General features: G+C 41.9%; 1 protein-coding gene across 5 annotated transcripts in view; it reads right to left on the bottom strand.

Moving 5' to 3' along the window:
- Positions 1 to 21,818, bottom strand: part of FHIT (fragile histidine triad diadenosine triphosphatase) — a 1,048,842-nt gene that overhangs the window by 218,328 nt on the left and 808,696 nt on the right. For all 5 annotated transcript variants that reach the window (XM_083725434.1, XM_083725437.1, XM_083725435.1 and 2 more), the window contains 2 exons: positions 3,893 to 4,038; positions 2,457 to 2,486 (listed from right to left, as the gene is read on the bottom strand). In XM_083725434.1, coding sequence (XP_083581560.1) covers positions 2,457 to 2,486; positions 3,893 to 4,038 — 176 coding nt within the window. The remainder of the gene's footprint in view (positions 1 to 2,456; positions 2,487 to 3,892; positions 4,039 to 21,818) is intronic.

The raw sequence follows: 21,818 nt of genomic DNA, 5'->3' as shown, positions 1-21,818 counted from the left end.
TGTTGCACAGACCTCAATGCATGCCCCCATGACATCCCCTGCATCACACCACACCCGCCCACCCACCCACAGCAAGACCACAACATCACTGCCCCACCAGCCTCAGTGGCACAACAATAATGGCCATGTTACTGAAAATCCCCAGGAATCAGTGCAGGTAGGAGTTCAAATCCTTTCTCTTCTTACAAGCTGTGTTGAATGTGTGCCACATAGAGGTGTAAGGAAAAGAGGCACGGCGCAAGACCCACAAGATGCCAGCAGAGAGCATACATACACACAGACCTCCAGGGACAAGGGTTGAAGGTGCGCCCAGAGAGAAAAAGACATTTGCCAAGCAGCTAAAGGAGGGGCCCAGAGATGCCAGAGATGCAGAGTGTCAATGACATTCTCCAGTGGCCCACTGGATTGAGAACATAGGAAGAGCTGGCTGAATCTTGGCTCATCTGTCCCAGCATCCTGTTCTCACAGCGGCCAATCAGATGCCTGTGGGAAACCAGCAAGCAGAAATTGAGTACAGGAGCAGCCTCCCCTCCTGTGGTCTCCAGCAACTGGTATTCAGAAACATTACTGGTTCCAGCTGTGGAGGCAGAGCTGAGCCATCATAGAAGCAGGAGACAGGAGCTTGGGCCCCATCAGGGGAAAGTTCAAATGGGTCTCCAATTGTTTTTTGTATGCCTGATTAAACAAATGAAGTCTGAGGTTGAATCCTGACAAGACAGAAGTACTGTTCTTTGGGGGACAGGAGGCGGGCGGGTGTGAGGGAACTCCCTGGTCCTGAATGGGGTAACTGTGCCCCTGAAGGACCAGGTGCGCAGCCTGGGAGTCATTTTGGACTCACAGCTGTCCATGGAAGTGCAGGTTAATTCTGTGTCCAGGGCAGCTGTTCACCAGCTCCATCTGGTACGCAGCCTAGAGCCCTATCTGCCCACGGAGTGCCTCGCCAGAGTGGTGCATGCTCTGGTTATCTCCTGCTTGGACTACTGCAATGCGCTCTACGTGGGGTTACCTTTGAAGGTGACTCGAAAACTGCAGTTAATCCAGAATGCGGCAGCTAGACTGGTGACTGGGAGTGGCCACCAGGACCATATAACACCGGTCCTGAAAGATCTGCATTGGCTCCCAGTACGTTTCCGAGCACAATTCAAAGTGTTGGTGCTGACCTTTAAAGACTAGGAGGCTGGACTAGGTGGACCATTGGCCTGATCCAATTGGGCTGTTTTATATTATGAAGATCCTTGACCACTTGGCCACAGCAGATAGGCTTCAGACACACCACGGGATGCCCCACCCTCAGCTGCCACAACCCTTGAGGGGTTAGCTCCAACAGTGGGCGTGTATTTTGGTGTTTGCTGAGGTTTCATCACTTGATGACTGCAATGTTAAAGTGATGACTTGCATGTGTGGAACAGCTATGGCAGACCAAAAGCCACACAGAGAGTTTCCCTAACATCTCCCAATGCTTCAAACACCATCTTTTCTTCAGGGTGTTATCTCAGAAGCTCAGCTGCAAACCACTGGGTGCTAACTCATGAGGAGACATACTTGCTTGTGTGCAAATAAGACCAAAGTCCCTTCCAATTAGCATGCTCCACTATACAGCTTTTCTGGAATGCTGAAGACGCATCTCTTTACCCTGGTCTTTGACACTTGATAAGAGTGTTTTCAGAATCCGCCCTGTTCCTGTAATCTGTTTTAACTTCTTTTCTTTCAATTGTTATAATCCACATGGGGACCAGCTAGTAAAAGAAGGTGGCTGTTGGCTGGCTGTGGAAAATCAAGGTGGGGAGGGAAGGAAGTTTATTATATAACAAGAACTCAAGGTCACCGACTGAAAAGTGGATTGACAGACCCATCAGGTTCAGGACAGACCAAAAGAAATACCTATTTCCACAATAGCAATACTTAGGAATTCACTGTCACAGAAGGGCAGCCACACACCCACACAAACAAATGGATTATGCAGGCATATGGAGGATAGGTATTAGTTATGACAGCTGAGTCCATGCTTAAAGATAGTTTCCCTGTATACCAAGGGCATACACTATGGAAACGGCTGTTGCCTTCCTGCCTTGCTTCCCAAAGGCATCTGTCTGGCCACTGTGAGAAACAAATTGTTGGACTAGCTGGACTGAGAGTCTGACCCAGCCAGGCTCTTAAGATCCCCACCCGGCCATGGAGGTCCCGGACGCAGAAGACAGCAGTGTGCCGAGATGGAGCCGTTCCATGGACCAGCGGTCAAGAGTCACTGCTTAAGACTGGAGAGGTGGTGAGGTGTAACCATATTGCACCATATTCCCTTTCAATCAATCTATTTACAGCCGCACAGAAGATTCAGGATCCCTCCAGCTTCAAGGATAAAATAGCAATGCTGCAATGTGCTGCAGCTGACTGGTTTTATTAGTTCTCATAATTGTCTCTTATTAATTTGTACTCTGCATAATAAAATAAGCACTCACCTTCACAGTCTGTCCAGCTTCAGGACCGTCCTGTAGATGAGAAGAAAGGGAAGGGGATGGAGGAGACTGAGATAAGAGCAGCCGACCAGTCTCTCTTGGGTATTCAAAAATATCGCCCATTAATAATTTAAATCCAATTTCATTGTGCATTAATTTATAGCGCTCTCGTGGGTATGATTTGGCGCCAAAGCTTTCGGGAACAGACACCTTTTTATTTCAGGTCCTCATCAAATAGGAAAAGGTGGTCTGAAGAGAAATAAAGGCTGCCACATTTATTCCCCCGGCCCTTGGCATCTCGTATCATAAATGCTCCCAATAACTATGGTGCTCACCAAGATTGATGGGTGCTATTTGTAAAAGGAAAGTCAGCTGTTGGCAGATGAGGAGTGGTGTGGCATATTGGCCATCTTTGCACAACATGGTATCAACAAAAGGACTGGGGTATCAGAGGTGACCACTGGATCCAAAGTGGTGTTGTTATTTAGATTTTAGTAGTCCCGCTTACCAGCCACAATGCATTTCTGGGAAATAGTTCATTAGGCAAGCATTCACATAATGAGCTGATGATCTCCATTATTTCCTATGGGGGAATTTCTAATCATGATCTCTCTCCCCACTCTTGCCATGGTTTCTGCCCCAAAATGGCTGCTGCCAACCAGCAAAGCACAAACAAGTAAGGAAGTAAGGAAGTGGACAAAGTCCAGATGTTTAAAAATGTGTGTGTGTCTGTGGCCTTAAATCAGGGGTTCCCAACTGGTGGTCTGTGGCCCCCAGGGGAGCTGTGTAACCCACCCAGGGGGTCCACGGCACCATTCCCATAACAAAAACTACCACAGAGATATCAAAACTTTCAAAAGTACGGGGTCCATGGATTGGGTTTTGAAAAACAGGCCATCCACATTACTTTGTTAATTAACTGCATTAAATGCCTCAGGACTACAATACTTCAAAGACTGACTATCTCCATATGAACCAACCTCGACCCTGAGATCTTCTGAGGCCCTCCTTCATGTGCCTCCTCCTCAAGAGGTCCAGAGGATGGCAATACGAGAACAGGCCTTCTCTGCATTGGGCTTTCCGTCTGTGGAATGCTCTCCCCAGGGACGTTCACCTGACGCCTTCATTATACACCTTTAGGTGCCAGGTGAAAACATTCCTCTCCAACCAGGCCTTGGATTGATTGACATACGATGCCCTTTTAAATGTGTTATGGGAGTGGGGGTTATTGGTTTGTTTTTGTTCTTCTTTTTATTATGTATTATGTGTTTTTCATATTGTAATTTTATGCTGAGAACCACCCTGAGATTTATAGATGCAGGGTGGTATATAAATGTAGTAGTAATAGTAGCAGTAGTAGTAATTAGTGCAAAACATCTGGAGGGCTCTAGGTTGTGGAAGAGCACGATAAAGACGGCACGACAGAAGTGTTTACTAACCTGAATGGAAATGGTGAGTGAAGTCCCACCAAAATGTTGCTCCACTACATTTCCAACCAGCTGCGTTGTGCGAAATAAATCAGCCACTTCTTCAGGGCGCAGATCGCGGAATCGTTCCACAGGGCGGAGTGGGCAAATGAGAACATCTGGTTTGCATCATGTTAAGGCACAACTGACATATTATTCCATCCCAGAACGTTCCCTTCCCTTCAACATTCAAAACAGTATGTTCATATGCAGTGGTACCTCAGGTTATATACGCTTCAGGTTACAGACTCCGCTAACCCAGAAATAGTGCTTCAGGTTAAGAACTTTGCTTCAGGATGAGAACAGAAATTGTGGGACTTCCGGAGGCGGCGCGAACGGTAATGGCTGCCCTTTCCTAACTGGGAGAGGGAAGCTCCGCTGGAAAAGGGTCGTCCGCTACGGCGAAGCGGAGACCCATTCTGGAAAACCGCAGGCAGCGGAAGCCTGCGGTCTCGGGACCCGGCGGGCGCCAGGAGCAACCCCCGAAACGTTGAGGGAACCCCGTAAGGGGCTCCGGATCGCAGAGGGGGCAGCGGCGCTGTGGGTCTATGCGCATTCAGCGGAGCGAAGCCGCGCTGCCGTTGCCGGTGAGCGCCGACCTTTCTTCCTGCAACACAAGATCCTAAAATGCAACAACCCGTGAGTAACTGAGGACTTTATTAAATTTTGGGACTAAAAATATTGAAAATAAGCTGAAAGCGGAGAGACGAGGAAAAGGAAGTCCGTCTTCCGCAGCCATTGACCTTTAAAGCAAAGAGCAGGAGGAGTGGAGGCATAGAGAGAACTTTTGACAGCTCAGATTGAGCACCCGCAGAAATTACTTTTAATCCCTTTAAAGACTGTAAGCAACTGAATTTTGGACTTTGATCAGGACTTATATATTCTCTTCTTTGTGGATTACAATTTTATTTAAGAAGCCCAGGTGTCAGAACTGCCTGAGCAGTAGAACTGTCAGACTGCAAATTTGGATACATTGTACTTAAACTTTGAGACAGTCTGAGGGAGTTCAGAATGGTTACGTTCTTGCATTATGGAATTCCAGTAAGCACAACTTGAAATATTGTGGCAAATCTAAAACCAACTCTGCTAAAACTACTTTTGTGAAGATCCCTAAGTATTGGTTCAGATTTCGTATGATTGGAATGGACTCTTCTTCTTAGGACATTTTATGCTCCCCCTAGAGGATTGAGGATTTATAACAAAAACATTGTTTTACTTTCTATTTCCCGGCCCTCTGTTTGACTGTTACCATCTGGGCCATAGCTTTCTCATGGGAACAACTCAGCTTGACCTTGACTGCTAGATAACTTTGGAATGAGTGGCGCAAAAAGAAAGGGATTAAGAACTAGACAAACAACTCTGACAACCTTAACTGCAGCCTCACAAACACGTAGATCATCTGTGCCTACTCTGCCCTCGGAGGAAAAAGCTACCTCCCTGTCACAGGCAGGGGAGGGAGAAACTGAGGAATTACAACTAGAAGAGATGGCTTCAGGAGGATCTGGTTCTGTACTAGAGAGAATTCTTGAGAAATTGGAATCTTTGGACAGGAAAGTTGACCAACAAACTGCGAAAATTGACCTTAATACAGAAACTTTAAACAAATTATCTGGGCAAGTTGCACAGAATGCACAAGCAATCGGACAACTGAAGGAGGCTGCAGGTGAAAATCAGAAACTGGCCGAAGAGACCAGCCAAAGAGTGGGAGAGTTGGAAAAAGAAGTAAGGCCGCTCAGCAAGCAGGTTGGGGAACATCAGACCTACCTCTCTATGTTGGAACTTCGGAACAGGGAGACTAACTTAAGGATAAGATCGATACCAGAAGTGGAAGAAGGTAATCTAGCTGAGTTTTTGACCAAAGAATTCTCCAAGTTCTGGGGTCTAGAGGAGGAAGACTTTAAAATTGTGTCAGCCTTCAGACTTGGAAGACTTACAAAGAGAGAAAAGCCCAGAGACTGTTTGATTACGTTGAGATCAAAGGAGGAAAGGGACAAGATTTTGGGCCTGCACTACGGAAGATCTCTGAACATTTCGGACAAAAGAATTGAGATTTTTAAGGACATTCCTAAACAGCTGTTGGATCTCAGATCTGAATATTTGGACTTAGTAAAACTGTTGAGAAGCAACTCAATCATCTTTAGGTGGGACTTTCCCCAAGGATTATCCTTTACCTTTAGAGGGAAGAAGATTAAAATTAGAACTTTGGAAGATAGGGATAAGTTTTTGACTGCCCACGGAGAGGACCTTCATAAAGGACTTGAATTACCCTCAGGGCCTGAACCACCACAGGTACCTGTACCTCAGAAACCTGAAGACTCACAGAACAAAACACCATCCCAAGGAAACTAAACAGATTTATCCAGGATGTCTCTGCAACTTTTAAGCTGGAACATAAATGGCTGTAACAGCCCGGAAAAAAGGAAGAAAATCTTTCACATATTAAAGAAGGAGCAACTAGACATCACTTGTCTACAAGAAACACATGTGACTAGGCTCCACAGAAAAATATTGGTAAATAAAAGGTTAGGCCAAGAATTTATATCTTCGGACTCAGTTAAGAAGAGAGGAGTGGTGATATATGCAAAGGAGAGCCTCTCACCAAAATTTCTATTTAAAGATGAACATGGAAGAATTTTGGCAATTGAAATACAGCACCAAGGAGAGAAAATTTTGATATTAGGAATTTACGCTCCAAATGAAGGGAAATCAGAATTCTACAAGAAGTTGCATGAGATTATGCTGGATTATCTGGACTATGATAACATCATCATGATGGGAGATATGAATGGGATCGTTTCAACGAATATGGATAGGTCACAAAGCCAAAAGGTTACTAAAGATGGCAGACTACCAAAGACATTTTTCGAAATGACAGACAACATGGACTGGATTGATATATGGAGGACAAAGAACCCCTTGGGGAAAGAAGGAACATTTTTCTCTGAAGCCCAACTGACTTGGACAAGAATTGACCAAATATGGATTTCTAGAGGTCTGGCTCCTAAGGTGAAGAAAGTGGAAATCTGCCCAAAGACCTGCTCCGATCATAATGCGTTGAAAATGGACATGACATTATTACCAACCGGCTCCTTTAGATGGAAGATGAATGACAACTTGTTTAGAGATCAGGAGATTATTAAGAAGGCCAAAAAAACAATAAAGGACTACTTTGAGATAAATTTGAACACTGCTGTGGAAAAAAGAACAATCTGGGACGCAAGCAAAGCTGTGATGAGAGGGTTCTTGATACAACAGAACGCCATAAAGAAAAGACTACAAAATGAGAAAAAGGATAAGATTTTGGGGAAAATTAAAGAGTTAGAGAAGAAACTAAGAGTAAACCCGAAGTCACAGCCGATTTTGAGAGAAATTAAACTTCATCAGGCACAATATTCCAAACTGATAAATCAGGAAATAGAATGGAAGATCAAATTAATGAAACAAAAAACATTTGAATCGGCTAACAAATGTGGGAAACTGCTGGCTTGGCAGTTGAAGAAGAGACAAAAGTTGAATATAGTAACAAATTTGGAAATAGAAGGAAGATATATTCAGAACCCGGTGGAAATTAGAAAATGTTTCCAGAAATATTTTAAGAAATTATACACTCAAGGGCCACAAAATGAGGAAGAGATTGCAAAATTTTTGGAGAAAAATGGACTTAAAAAACTATCACAAGAAAATAGATCACTCCTGAATAGTAAAATAACACGTTTAGAGATAGAACATGCCATTCAGAATATGAAGCTGGGCAAGTCTCCAGGGCCAGATGGCTTGACCTCCAAGTATTATAAGACATTAAGTGACTTTTTGATTCAACCACTGATGGAGGTCAGCAATGAAATTATGGAGGGAAAGAAGGCGCCCGAATCGTGGAAGGAAGCTTTCATCACATTGATACCAAAATCAGAAACTGAAAAGACACAACTTAAGAACTACCGTCCCATCTCCCTTTTAAATGTGGATTATAAAATATTTGCTGACGTTTTGGCAGGAAGACTCAAAAGAGTTTTAAATGAGATAATTCATAAAGACCAGGCAGGCTTTCTCCCAGGAAGACACTTGTTTGCTAATACAAGGAACATTATTGACATTTTGGAACTTTTGCAAACAAATATTAACACTAAAGCAGCTTTAATTTTTATAGACGCGGAGAAGGCCTTCGATAACATCTCTTGGAAATTTATGAAGGGGAATTTAAAAGAAATGGGAGTGGGGCGGGGTTTTGAAAATGGGATTGACGCCATTTACTCAGAACAAAAGGCAAAACTGATAGTCAACAATGTGGTTACAGAAGAGTTTAAGATTGAAAAAGGGACACGACAGGGCTGCCCGATTTCCCCCTTGCTGTTTATTTCTGTCCTGGAGGTGCTCTTGAACTTGATTAGAGGGGACCGGTTGGTGCAAGGGATTCAGATCGGAGCGAAACAATATAAACTTAAAGCTTTTGCAGATGACCTTGTTTTGACATTGCAAGAGCCAGAATCTAGCACAAAAAGAGTGTTACAATTGATTCAAGACTTTGGTCGGGTAGCGGGCTTTAAACTAAATAAACAGAAAACTAAGGTGTTGGGAAAAAACTTGACAGATGCAGAGTCAGAACGGTTTCAGAGAGAAACAGAACTAACTGTGGTTAAAAAAGTAAAGTACCTAGGGGTAAACATAACAGCAAAAAATCTGAGTCTATTTAAGGACAATTATGAAAAATGTTGGTCTGAAATTAAGAGAGACTTGGACAGTTGGTCAAAATTGAAGCTTTCTTTGTTAGGCCGAATTGCTGCTATTAAGATGAATGTATTGCCTAAGATGTTGTTTTTGTTTCAAACATTGCAAATTGTGGACAAGACGGAGTGTTTCAGGAAGTGGCAGAGAGATATTTCTAAATTTGTCTGGCAGGGCAAAAAGCCCAGAATTAAGTTTAAGATATTAACTGATGCGAAAGAAAGAGGGGGCTTTGCCCTGCCAGACCTAAGGTTGTACTATGAAGCCGCAGCTTTCTGCTGGCTAAAAGATTGGCTACTTCTAGAGGACACCGATGTGTTAGATTTAGAAGGTTTTAACAATGCATTTGGTTGGCATGCATACTTATGGTATGACAAAGTTAAGATCAATAAGGCCTTTAAGAACCATATTGTCAGGAAAGCAGTGTTTAATGTCTGGACAAAATACAAAGACCTATTGGAAAATAAAACTCCAAGATGGCTATCACCTCTGGAGGCTAAGGCCCGAAAAAGACCCAATATGGAGGCCAAATGGCCGAAATATTGGGAAATAATAGAGAAAGAGGGCAATAATTGGAAATTGCAGAGTTTGGAAAAAATGAAAGACAAAGTGCGAGACTGGTTACATTACGCTCAGATTCAAGAAATTTTTAAAAAGGATAAAAAGTTAGGATTCCAGGTGGAGAAATCGAAGTTGGAAACAGAATTGTTAGAACCTAAGACTAAAGTACTCTCAAGAATGTATAACTTGCTGTTGAAATGGAATACACAAGATGAAATGGTTAAGTCGGCCATGATAAAGTGGGCACAGGATATTGGGCATAATATTATGTTTGAGGATTGGGAAAGGTTGTGGACCACGGGGATGAACTTCACGGCATGTAATGCTCTGAAGGAAAATGTAATGAAAATGATATATAGGTGGTACATGACCCCAGTTAAACTTGCCAAAATATGCCATGTGCCAGACAACAAATGTTGGAAATGTAAGGAAAATGAAGGAACATTCTTTCACCTCTGGTGGACTTGTCCCAGGGTGAAGGTCTTCTGGGAAATGATATATAATGAGCTGAAAAAGGTATTTAAGTATACCTTCCTTAAGAAACCAGAGGCCTTCCTCCTGGGCATTGTCGGCCAGATGGTGCCAAAGAAGGATCGAACATTCTTTTTGTACGCAACAGCAGCAGCAAGGATACTTATCGCCAAGAAGTGGAAAACTCAAGATCTACCCACTCTGGAAGAATGGCAGATGCAGCTGATGGACTATATGCAACTGGCTGAGATGACTGGCAGAATTCGAGACCTGGGAGAAGAGAGGGTTGAAGAAGATTGGAGGAAATTTAAGACTTATTTACAAAAATATTGTGATTTGGTGGAAGTTAAGTAGGATGTTTGATCATAAATAATTGGCCACCACAAAATCGGATCGGAATGGGATGTAAAGTGAGATTAAGAGAAATTAATTTGCAGAGGATTATATTTAAATAAGTGGTTATAAAATTCGCAAATTAGATGATAAATTGCATGGAAAAAATCTATGATGATGAAAATGGTAGCGGGAGATGTGAGGAAGTCCAAAGAAGTTATGAAACTCTGTTAAAAGTAAGGTTGTCTATAGTCTTTGTACTTTATTCTGTAAAAACCCCTAATAAAAATTATATTAAAAAAAAAAAAAGAAATTGTGCTCCGGCGGCGCAGCAGCAGCAGGAGGCCCCATTAGCTAAAGTGGTGCTTCAGGTTAAGAACAGTTTCAGGTTAAGTATGGACCTCCGGAACGAATTAAGTACTTAACCTGAGGTACTACTATACCTAACAAACAGCCCCAAACACCCAAGTTCTGTGACGGGAATTCAGCACCTGCGGAAATAAGATCTGTGCATTATTTGTTTGAAGGCTTTGACCAAGCGCTCCATTTCAAATATTTCAAGCTGTATAAATGACTGAGTGAGCCTGAAAAGTCAGCTTTTGGGGAATTCCACAATGCTCTGCCTGAAGCAGTGAAGACTTGGATAGAAAATAGATGAAAATCTCGAAGAACAGTTGAAGCGCACTGAACACACATGTGCAGAATCCCCTTTTATATTCCAAGTAGTAAGTTATCTTCCTGGAGAAAACAGCACTCATTTTTTTGAACACATCCAAGCATTCTGGGCTGCATAAATTCACATTCTGAATGGTGGTGGTGGGTAGGGTTGCCATCTGTCTGGACACTGCCATGATTCAGCAGTCACAAGCAGTGGCTGGGCAGAAATCGCACCAATGTTGGGGAAAATCAATTTTTTCTTTAAAATAGCTCAAAAACGTCAGGTTTGGTTTGGTGTTTTTTTTTTTGAGATTTTACATTAATAAAGCTCAACAAAAAACTTCAGTTTTATTTTTAGTCTTTTGTGTCTGGATTTTCACTTTAAAATATGGCAACCCTAGTGGTGGGGATTATGAACATTGCTAGTAACGGTTGCGACAAAACTGTTGTATTACAAAACTTCCATGATCAGAGCTGTGACTTCAGTGGGCTTAAGCATTTTCAGATCTGTAGTGGCTTGTGGCCAATGATTCTATTGCCATAACTGATTAGATTTGCAAATGTTAATATATTTTGGTCATACAACTGTAATTTCTGGAGCATATAATTTGTGGGCCCTCACTGTATAATTAGAGATTTTTGCTGTGGCACATTTCAGGTGCCATAATTAGGATCATCTGGTCTCTTAAGATATAAGATTTTCGTACAGCAGATTCCTATATGTGTCTACTCAGATGCAAGTCCTATTGAGTCCAGTGGGGCTTATTCCCAAGTAAGCTGATGCAAAATTGCACAGTTGCAATCCTATGCATATTTACTTGGCAGTAAGTCCTGTTTTTTGCAAAGTGAGTTGTTTAGGGTTGCACCATTACTGTACAGTCCTAAGCATGTCTACTTAGAAGTAAGTCCCAAGGAAAATTATTCCAAGGTAAGTAGGTGCAGGGCCGCGACCTCTGAGTTTTAAAATAAGGGTGTACATTCGATTTGGATGAATCCCAAATCAAGAACTGAAGCAGGCCATTTCGGACAGATTTGGGGCTTGCATACGCTGAAAAAGTATCTCTCCAAAGCTCCTCAAACTGAAATTGTCTATCAAAAAGTAACTCTTGTGGTTTATCACCACAACAGCTACTCCCTTTAGGTTTTAGTAAAGCAAACAGTCTAATTTGTCAGCGCCTAAATGATATCAAGCATCAGAACAACATGGCCACAATAAAGAAATTTTGCCCATGTTACGACTATTTTCCACCTTCCCATTTCAACTCTCTGGCACCCTAAAGACTTCTAGTTCAAAAGGTTATGGCCTAATCTGCCAGGAATTTAGCAGGTTTCTTAGCTGGGGGCCCTTTCTTGTTTCTGCTGTTTTTATAGGCACTGCCCACAAACCAAGAGAAAATAATTAAATGCAACCTTTTTAAAAAAAACACTACAAAGATGTAAAGGAAAACTAGTGCAGCTACCCTTCTGAAATTAGGCAGGTTTCATCTTCTCTGAAGGGAATAATTTTTTTTGCAAATTTCTGTTAGTTCTGCTCCCAACCAAATCATAATACAATTTTTTAAAAATTGTTCCTTTAAAAATATTAAAAGGTGTCAATTTCAAAACCTTCTGGATCTGTTTGAAGGGCTTTATCCACTCAGGAGGAGCTACTCTGCCTTTCATTCAATTCCTGTTAAAACAGGGACAGGAGTTGTAGTTGTTTTAAATTTTGCCCATAATAGGGAATGAAGAAGGATTTTGGTTTTTTCCCCCAAACTAGAATTCAGATTCAAACCCAAACCAAATTAGGAAGTCTTCACGGCATTCCAGTCCAAACTGGGCTGTTTTCTGAAGCGCCAAACCAAGTCCTTCTGAAGTGCCAAACTAGATAAGTAAACAACATCCCTAGTCCAAAATGCTATCTGAGGCTGTAAACCAAGGGACAGTTACCTTGAAAAACACAGTGCAAACTTACTTTACAAAGCAATCCTATACATATAGACTCCAAAGTATCTGGGATATTTTAGCCTAAGAGATATGAGAAAGCAATAAGTTTATTTTCTGATGGGATTTCTTTTGCGGTTCTGGGAGGTTATTTCTCTGCCTCGAGCAACAGGAGCTGTTGGGCTCTAGTAATTTATTTGCTAGTCTTTCCAGCGTGCTGTAGAAAGTGCCTTCATAAATGACGCTATTGGTTGAAGTGAGAGCCCCAGGGGGAAGCAGGAACGCTGCACTCCACTCCTGATTTCCATATTAGGAATGGAGAAATGGGAAAACTAATTAATTTTGCTTGTTAAAAAAGAAGTCGAAGAAGAAGGCAAATGCATGTCAACACTAAAAAAACAGGAAGAGATACATTTGTTTAATCCAAGTTCATTTTTCAAAAGGGAAGAAGGGAACCCTTTTCCTCAGGCAGTCTGACACTTAAGTAGATAATTACTCTTCTTCTGCAATACTGCTTTATTATTATGGGTCAGTGAACCATTTATAAATGAAGAATATCTTTCCACTTTCCTCTAGCAAAATTGTGCCTAACATTCAGCTTTCTTGTATGTGTGTTTAAAATGTCTTTCAGAGTTCTACTCCACTCCCTTCTTCAGTTATGACATTCTGGTCTTTATACACTATTACAGCATTAAAATCTCAGATGTCACCCATTTCAAAATTCAGATTTCTAAGTCGTTTCAGGGGAAAAGAAGAAAATGGCATAACATTCACTTGCCCCATTGTGGGATGCCTGGGGATCTGCTATGGGGAGAAGGGGGCAAGAGGGTTAACTTCCACTAGAGATATCAGAGAATTCTGTCGAAAATGCAGATGGGACCAGAAATCACCTAAGTTCATTTATTTATTGTGGTGGTGATTATTATTTCCATTTATAGATAACTTACTATCTAAAAGTTCTGTGTTTCATGTCCAGAACAGAAATGGGTTCAGGGAATACAACCCATAGTTACCATTGTTGTTGTTGTTTTCAGGTTGCAAATGATATGCAATTTATTACACACTTACTTGCATTGTGTTTTCTTCACAGTGCTAATAATGGGATGGACTAACATAATGATAACATGATCTAGGTAATTAGTTACATAAATTATGTAAGTTGTGTGATTTTGCCACAGCAGAAAGCTGGGGGGGGGGGTCACAGAAAATAAACTGCAGTGGAATGTAAACAGTGATGCATGCAACAAACACAGGGCAGGGCAGAAAACAATAGATTTCTGTTAAATTACTAAAACTCAAAGTAAAAGCAGAATTTGGGTTTTTTGAAGGGCGGTGGTGGCCTGAGATCTTTCATTCCATGCATGAATGCCACACCACTCTACCCAAAATGGAAAGATGGCTGGGCTGATTGAAGATCAAAAATAGGGGAAACAACCTAGGATAAATATATTTCTTCTTTGGCAATCACTCATAGCCGAGTAAGCTTGTCTTCCATAAACACAATTCTAACAGTGAGTCCGTAAGTGGATGTGGAGGCCAATTCTGGTTCCACACGTCCTTCCACAGTGGGGACATTGGTTTACGGGCGGGAGTCACCTTTACTTAGAAATATATATGAGGAAAATAAGTGATTTCTGTTTTAGAGGCTCTCTGCACTGGAAGGTAAAAAGTTCATAGGTGGATGTTTTGAATTTGAAAGTTAAAAGTATACATAAATAAGTTTTCCAAAGGGAGGTCATTGTTTCAGGATGACAATTATTTGCTGGGTCTACAATGTATTTTGCTGGATGTGTCTATCCCTGTTTATTTTTGTTTAATTCTATTTTATTTAACAAGAATTATACCATTAAATTGACGAAAACCTCCAAATGCTCTTTACTATAGTATTTAAGCAATGCATTCTCCCTCCTGCACTGTTCAAATGTTATTTTTATATATCCAATACACTACAGAATTGGGGGAAAGCATTACAATGTATTTTTAGAGGAGAAACTTTATTTTTGCAAATTTCTTGAGTGAGGGGTCTTGAAATGTTTTTGAATGTGACAGGTGCACATCTGCTATTATTTTTGTGACTGGGCAACATTTAGTTTGGTAAATCTATGCTTGATTTAAAAGCACATAAACTGCTCTTGGAATTTTACCTTCTGAAAATGTCCGGTAATGCTATAAAAATGTTAGTTTCTCTGTATAAAACAAATCCATAACTTCTATCATTTCCATCTTGGGCAACAACTATTTGTTCTCCATTTTCATCAGCACAGAGAATTGTTTCATTTGATGGTATTGAAGCATCCTGCTTACTTCTCTGCTTATATTCAGCAAGCCTTCTTGTTTTTTTGCTAACGTTTGCCCTTTTATTTGTCTGCTATGCTCAGACATATATAATAAAACTGCAAATACTTGGCAGTCATTTTTAATTATTTCTATGCAATTTTACAGACATTTTCCCACATTTTTTTTAATCAGGCCAATTTAAAATTATTGGAAATGCCACAAAAATGTTTTAAAAAGCCAGTATGGTTATTTACCAAGCAAAACTAAACTATATTAATTTAAGCAATTCCCAAGTCATGTTACTTTTTAGCACCCATCGTTTTTGGAAGTTGAAAGTTCAAAAATTCAACACATAATATGTACATTATTCAACACACCCTGGTACATTATTGCAAACTTACCTTGTCTTGGCCATGCACACTACATATATCTATAGAGCTCTCCTTTGCATTTTTAGTGGGGAGCAATTGGGAATTTGTGTTGTTTGAAACTTCTGCATCAAACAAAGCAAAACAAAGCAAAGCGTGGGAAGGCAAAGCAGGAATGCTTTATAGGTAGTGACATCCTGACAGCCCACAGAATAGGCTGTCTTTCTCAGGGGCCAGAAGTAACTGTTTCTTAGCAAGGCAAATCATTTGATGTGTATAAACCATAAGAAGTGGCAGGATCAGACAACATGCTTGATCTTTTGCCAGACGAATCAAGAAGGTTACTTTGCTTCTCTCTCTGATATCTGGAGCTCTTCCGTACCTAGAGTATTAGTCCCTCTCTCCTTTTAAGGCTTGGCATGTTTCAGTATGATCAATAACGCCATACATGATCCCTTCTTGTTATGCCTAGGACAACAACTCAGCAATCCGACTTTCTGCTCAGCTCCACAGGCACACAATCGCAACCACCACCTGGAATTCTCCAGGGCTGGTGTCAGCTACTCAGAACCCTTGGGCAGCTGCTAGGGTTCCAGCACCACTGATGTCCTGCCATGCTTTAGTCTAGCCACCATTTACAATACTCACAATGGTTCCCCATGTCGGCTCCCAAACAATGTGCTCCAGGAACACCGCTCCAATGCTCCAAAACACTGAGAGAAATTAAAATGGCGGCTACTGTTGTTGTTCGCCACTAGAAGGTAAGTTCCCCAGGCCATGCTGATGGAGGGGGAGAGCTGTCCTCAGAAAACACAAGGCTACAGTGTATTGGTCTGAAGGCACATGACACAGGAAAACTTGCTGAAGCTAAGAAAGTCCTGGGTGTGGTCAGTGCCTGGAAGGGAGACTGACGGAGAACCTATGTTCACACAGCTTTGAATTACAGCAGCAAGAACAAAAAAAAGATATAAAAGGAATAAATTCATAAAGTATAGAAATTTGGGCACAAGGGCAAGGGCAAAAATCCTATTATTTGAAAGCTCTCCTGACACACTTTTCAATCTTCCCTGCCTCTACCCATTTTGAGAAGCTCAGAGGTACTTGGGCTGATCTTTCTTCTCTCTTTCTGCTTATTGTATGTTTTGTTATTATTTAAAAGGGAACATTTGCTCATTTGCATTTCAGTCGGTGATAATCTCTTCTGGCTGAATGTATACCACCCATTACCGAATGACTCTCAGCAAGAGACCTGTTCTGTTGGAGATTAAGGCTGTCCTCATCCTTAAGGCCTCATAGCTTTTTATTGTGTTTGAATGGCAGGATTAATACTTCCTTTCACTCACAGAGAGGCTGTACAACCTGCTAACAAAGCTTGCTAAGGTTGCCTTTTTCCCCCTATGAGGATGGCGCTTTCAATGACTCATTTCTATCCCTTTCTTCAACTCCTCCCTAATAAATGGTGGAGGTGAGACCCCCAAAACAGTTCAGTGACAATGAAGTATGCTCAGTGACTACAGTGTATTGTAAGTGGCTACAGTGTATTGGGATGCGGGTGGCACTGTGGTCTAAACCAACTGAGCCCCTTGGGCTTGCTGATCAGAAGGTTGGCGGTTCGAATCCCTGCGACAGAGTGAGCTCCCATTGCTCCGTCCCAGCTCCTGCCAACCTAGCAGTTCGAAAGCACACCAGTGCAAGTAGATAAATAGGTACCACTGTGGTGGGAAGATAAACACCGTTTCCATGCTCTCTGGTTTCCGTCACAGTGTTCCGTTGCGCCAGAAGAGGAATTTTATGACATGGCTTATTTATTGTTTATGACTTTTGTAATTACGTAAATCTTGTCATGTTGTAAGCCGCCTTGAGCATTGCTTTTAACTGTGGAAAGGCAGCATACAAATAAAATAATGATGATGATGATGATGATGATGATGATGATGATAAGCGATTTAGTCATGCTGGCCATATGACCCAGAAAGCTGTCTATGGACAAACGCCGGCTTCCTCGGCCTGAAAAGGAAAATGAGCACCGCAACCCCATAGTCGCCTTTGACTGGACGTAACCATCCAGGGCTCCTTTACTTTTTTTTTACCTTTTTATTTGTAGTACTACTAGTAGTATATAATCTGTTATTTTTTATATCCGTTGCTTCTCTCACAGAGTGACCCAAAGCGACTTACATCAAAACCAATTGAGAACATCCGATAAAAATCTAAAAACAGCTATACATATAAAAGGCAGGAGCTACAGATGCCACCCCACTAAAAGTGTCAATGTCATGCTTCAAACTAAGGGCCAAAAGCCCAGGTAAAGAGAAATGGATTTGCCTGGCACCTCAAAATATATAAAGATGGTGCCAGACAAGCCTTAGTGATTCTTAATCAATTAAGTTGTGGTTTTGAGCCCCATGTTGAACCAAAGATTCCTGCATTGCAGAGGGATTTGACTAGATGTCCCTCATGGACTCTTCCAACACTCTGATTCTATGGCTGAGGAGGAAAAGGCCCATTCTTATGTTGCCAGCCTTTAGACATCCCATGAAGTGGGCACATAGGGAAAGGCCTTAGATAACAATGACAGTCTCCTGGTCGGCTCATATGCGAATAATAATAATAATAATAATAATAATAATAATAATAATAATTTATTATTTATACCCCGCCCATCTGGCTGGGCCTCCCCAGCCACTCTGGGCGGCTTCCATAAAAACCCAAAATACAGTAAAATATCACACGTTAAAAACTTCCCTGAACAGGGCTGCCTTAAGATGTTTTCTGAATGTCAGGTAGTTGTTTATCGCTTTGACATCTGCTGGAAGGGTGTTCCACAGGGCGGGCGCCACTACAGAGAAGGCCCTCTGCCTGGTTCCCTGTAGCTTTGCTTCTCGCAATGAGGGAACCGCCAGAAGGCCCTCGGCGCTGGACCTCAGCGTCCGGGCAGAATGATGGGGGTGGAGACGCTCCTTCAGGTATACTGGACCGAGGCAAAGAGGTGATCCTTGAGGTTCTGGATTGGTGCTGAGTTGCCTATCAGTTTATAGGTTTAAACAAGCAATGAGCTTTCTGTTGCTTCAGAAACATTTGACAATGTGCAGAAAAATGACACCTTTTCTTTTTAAAGAAATCAATTTATGAAGGGACAAAAAAAAAATTCTTTGGGAATCCGTAAAGAAAATGTTCAGAGAGAAGCAAAAATAACCACAAAACTATTTTTTTCAAAAACAAAACAAAACACGTACACATATACAAAGGCCAAATTGGTAACCTCATAGTGGAAACAACTTCTTGTTTTCTTAAAAAGAAAGAAAGAGAAGAAAATCTGATAGTTTAGATTATTCAGCCACACACCAAGTACTTCCTTTGTTTTGTCTCGTAATCTTCTTTGCCTCTTCTTGGTATTCATAAGAAAAATCATTAAGATTAATCAAATTATCTTAACATCAGCAATCTTGATGTAGCAGCTTTGTGCATGTTTACATGAATACAAAAAGCAGGATTTAGGCAGCGAGAGTGAGAATTACCCATTCCAGCAGGGGGTGGGGAGGAAATCAATATAAATCTCTGACAGAGATCTGGGTGTGCTGCGCTGATAAAGTTGATGCTTTAAACCTACACCAGAGTTTATTTTACAGCCTTTGCACAACCTATTATTTAATACAACCAGTCCCATAACCCCAACAGAAGCTGCACAGAAATCATTTGGACAGCCCAATCCCCCAGACTTGCTGGTGCAAGTCGCTGTGTTCCATCAGAACAGGCAGACAGGCCATTTTGCCCTGAAGGAGACAGGAATGGAATGAAGGGACAATTCTCAATCCATAGTCCATTGACCAGTGGAAGTGAGTAAGGTTAGGAATCAATGGGTTAAGGAAGGTGGCAGTGAAGACCAAGAGTGGTAGGCAATTACCTAGAAGGTGACAGAGGAGTCAGGAATCCCAGCAGGAGATCGAGGAAAGGGAGTCAGTGGGTCAGCGAGTTTAAACCAAGTGCGTAACTCTATAGTGCTCTCTATTAAAGACAACCAAGTCAGTAACTGGATGTTTTGTGTGTTGTGGTGGCAGCAGCTATAAAAGCACACAGAGACAGGAACCAGCGAGACCAAACATTCCAAAAGGACTGGAACAAATTTGTTATATCTGAAAGACAACTGTACGCAATTAACATCATTAGAAGGGCTATTTGTAGATTTCTAGGATGAAATTCCATAAAGAAGGCTGATCGCCGAAGAATTGATGCTTTTGAATTATGGTGCTGGAGAGACTCTTGAGAGTCCCATGGACTGCAAGAAGATCAAACCTATCCATTCTTATGGAAATCAGCCCTGAGTGGTCACTGGAAGGACAGATCGTGAAGCTGAGGCTCCAATACTTTGGCCACCTCATGAGAAGAGAAGACTCCCTGGAAAAGACCCTGATGTTGGGAAAGATGGAGGGCACAAGGAGAAGGGGACGACAGAGGACGAGATGGTTGGACAGTGTTCTTGAAGCTACCAGCATGAGTCTGACCAAACTGCGGGAGGCAGTGGAAGACAGGAGTGCCTGGTGTGCTCTGGTCCATGGGGTCATGAAGAGGTTGACACAACTAAATGACTAAACGACAACAAGAAGGATAAAATTGCTACCTATTCAGGTTGAGTAATATTATACTTTAGGTAATGATATAACAAGGATAGGAAACAAAGCGAAATGTAAAGATGTAAACTTTAACTTTCTAAACCATCAGACGGGAGGGAAGCAGCTAGGCTCAGTTGAGCCAAAGGGATAAAATAAGAGGGTATGATGTTACATAATGTGATTACATGTAAAAGCAATAAAAATCATTTATAAAACAGAGAGAGAGAGAAGGGTTGCTGGCAGGTGCATAGCAACTAAGAGGGGGATAAGGAGAGGCAAAGAAGTGGAAAATATTTGGCCCAGTGAATCTGCTGAAGCAGAATACTAAACAAGAGAAGGAAAACAGAGGGAGAATGTTTGCACTTGAAGAGGGAAAATGGGGAAGCATTATTATCATTTGACATGCTGTAGATTTCCCCCTTCCTTGAAAATTCTGTTTTATCACATGCTTTCAGAGTTTCCCACCAACGATCCGCTCACTGATGTGGGACCAAACTCTGTTTTGTAAAAGTCCTTAAAAAAACAACAAAAAACCAGTGGACCCAATTCTTGGCTGATGCAATTCTGCTGACCTGGATGGAAGCCTAAAACTGAAGTGCCAACAGCAGTTGGAAATGTGTTTGCGTGTGAGGGTGGAGGGGAGATAGAATAGCTTTACTTTACTTCATTTCGGCCATAATGGCTACAGAGAGATCCTACTCCAGAAATGGCGTCTGAAAACTGGTCCTCATAACGGAAACATATTGCTTGATGGGGGGAAAACCAAGTGAGCAGAGCAATCAACACTTGCAGTTCTGGCGATGTGGCGCTTTTGAAAACATCATTGCCATTTGTTTACTTCCACATTTAGCAACATTTAGCTGTGTGAGGCACCGGCTTGTTAAAACAGATTGATTAAACATAGTTGTGCCAGGCTGATGTGGTGTCTAGAGGGAACCTCTGTCTTGATAAACACAAAGCAGTTTTTCACTTCATCCTATGAAGTGGCCCTATCCTACGCTTTTCCCCCAAGTCAAAGACTGAGATGATTTACAGTGGTACCTCGGGTTAAGAACCTATTTCATTCTGGAGGTCCGTTCTTAATCTGAAACCGTTCTTAACCTGAAGCACCACTTTAGCTAATGGGGCCTCCTGCTGTCGCTGCGCCACTGGAGCACAATTTCTGTTCTCATCCTGAAGCAAAGTTCTTAACCCAAGGTACTATTTTGGGATTAGCAGAGACTGTAACCTGAAGTGTCTGTAACCTAAAGCGTCTGTAACCCGAAGTACCACTGTATTATTACTACAGTGGTACCTCGGGTTAAGTACTTAATTCGTTCCGGAGGTCCATACTTAACCTGAAACTGTTCTTAACCTGAAGCACCACTTTAGCTAATGGGGCCTCCTGCTGTCGCTGTGCCACTGGAGCACAATTTCTGTTCCCATCCTGAAGCAAAGTTCTTAACCTGAAGCAATATTTCTGGGTTAGCGGAGTCTGTAACCTGAAGCGTATGTAACCAGAGGTACCACTGTATTACTATGTGTTCCTAACATTTCTGCATTCCTTTCCACCAATAGCACACTGACTTTAGACCCTGGCCACATTCCCACTATACATTCAAAGCACTATGAAAACACATTAAAAAGCTATGGCTTTCCCCAAAGATTTCTGGGAGCTGTAGTTTGTTACTGGTGCTGAAGGTTGTGACACAACCTGGCTCATGACCCTGGTGCTCTCGGTTCAGATGTGCCAGAGGAAAGTCTTGATGCTGGCACCCACTACCCATGGAAAATCCATTCTGAAGGCAGTTATTATAGACAGTGCATTCGCCACAATGCAGGAAGGCTTCTTCTGTATTGTAAAATATACTGAAGAGCATTCTGAAAAAGAAAATGTGTGAAACAGCCCCGGGTCATTGCGAACCGGCACGTCCGACGGTTCCTCTTTAGCCTGTGCAGACCATTCACCTCTACAGCAGAGATGGTTTTGGTCTAGCG

This window comes from Podarcis gaigeae (assembly GCF_964106915.1).
Source record: "Podarcis gaigeae genome assembly, chromosome: 2".
Lineage (NCBI taxonomy): Eukaryota > Metazoa > Chordata > Lepidosauria > Squamata > Lacertidae > Podarcis > Podarcis gaigeae.
This window is presented reverse-complemented; position numbering and strand designations above follow the sequence as displayed.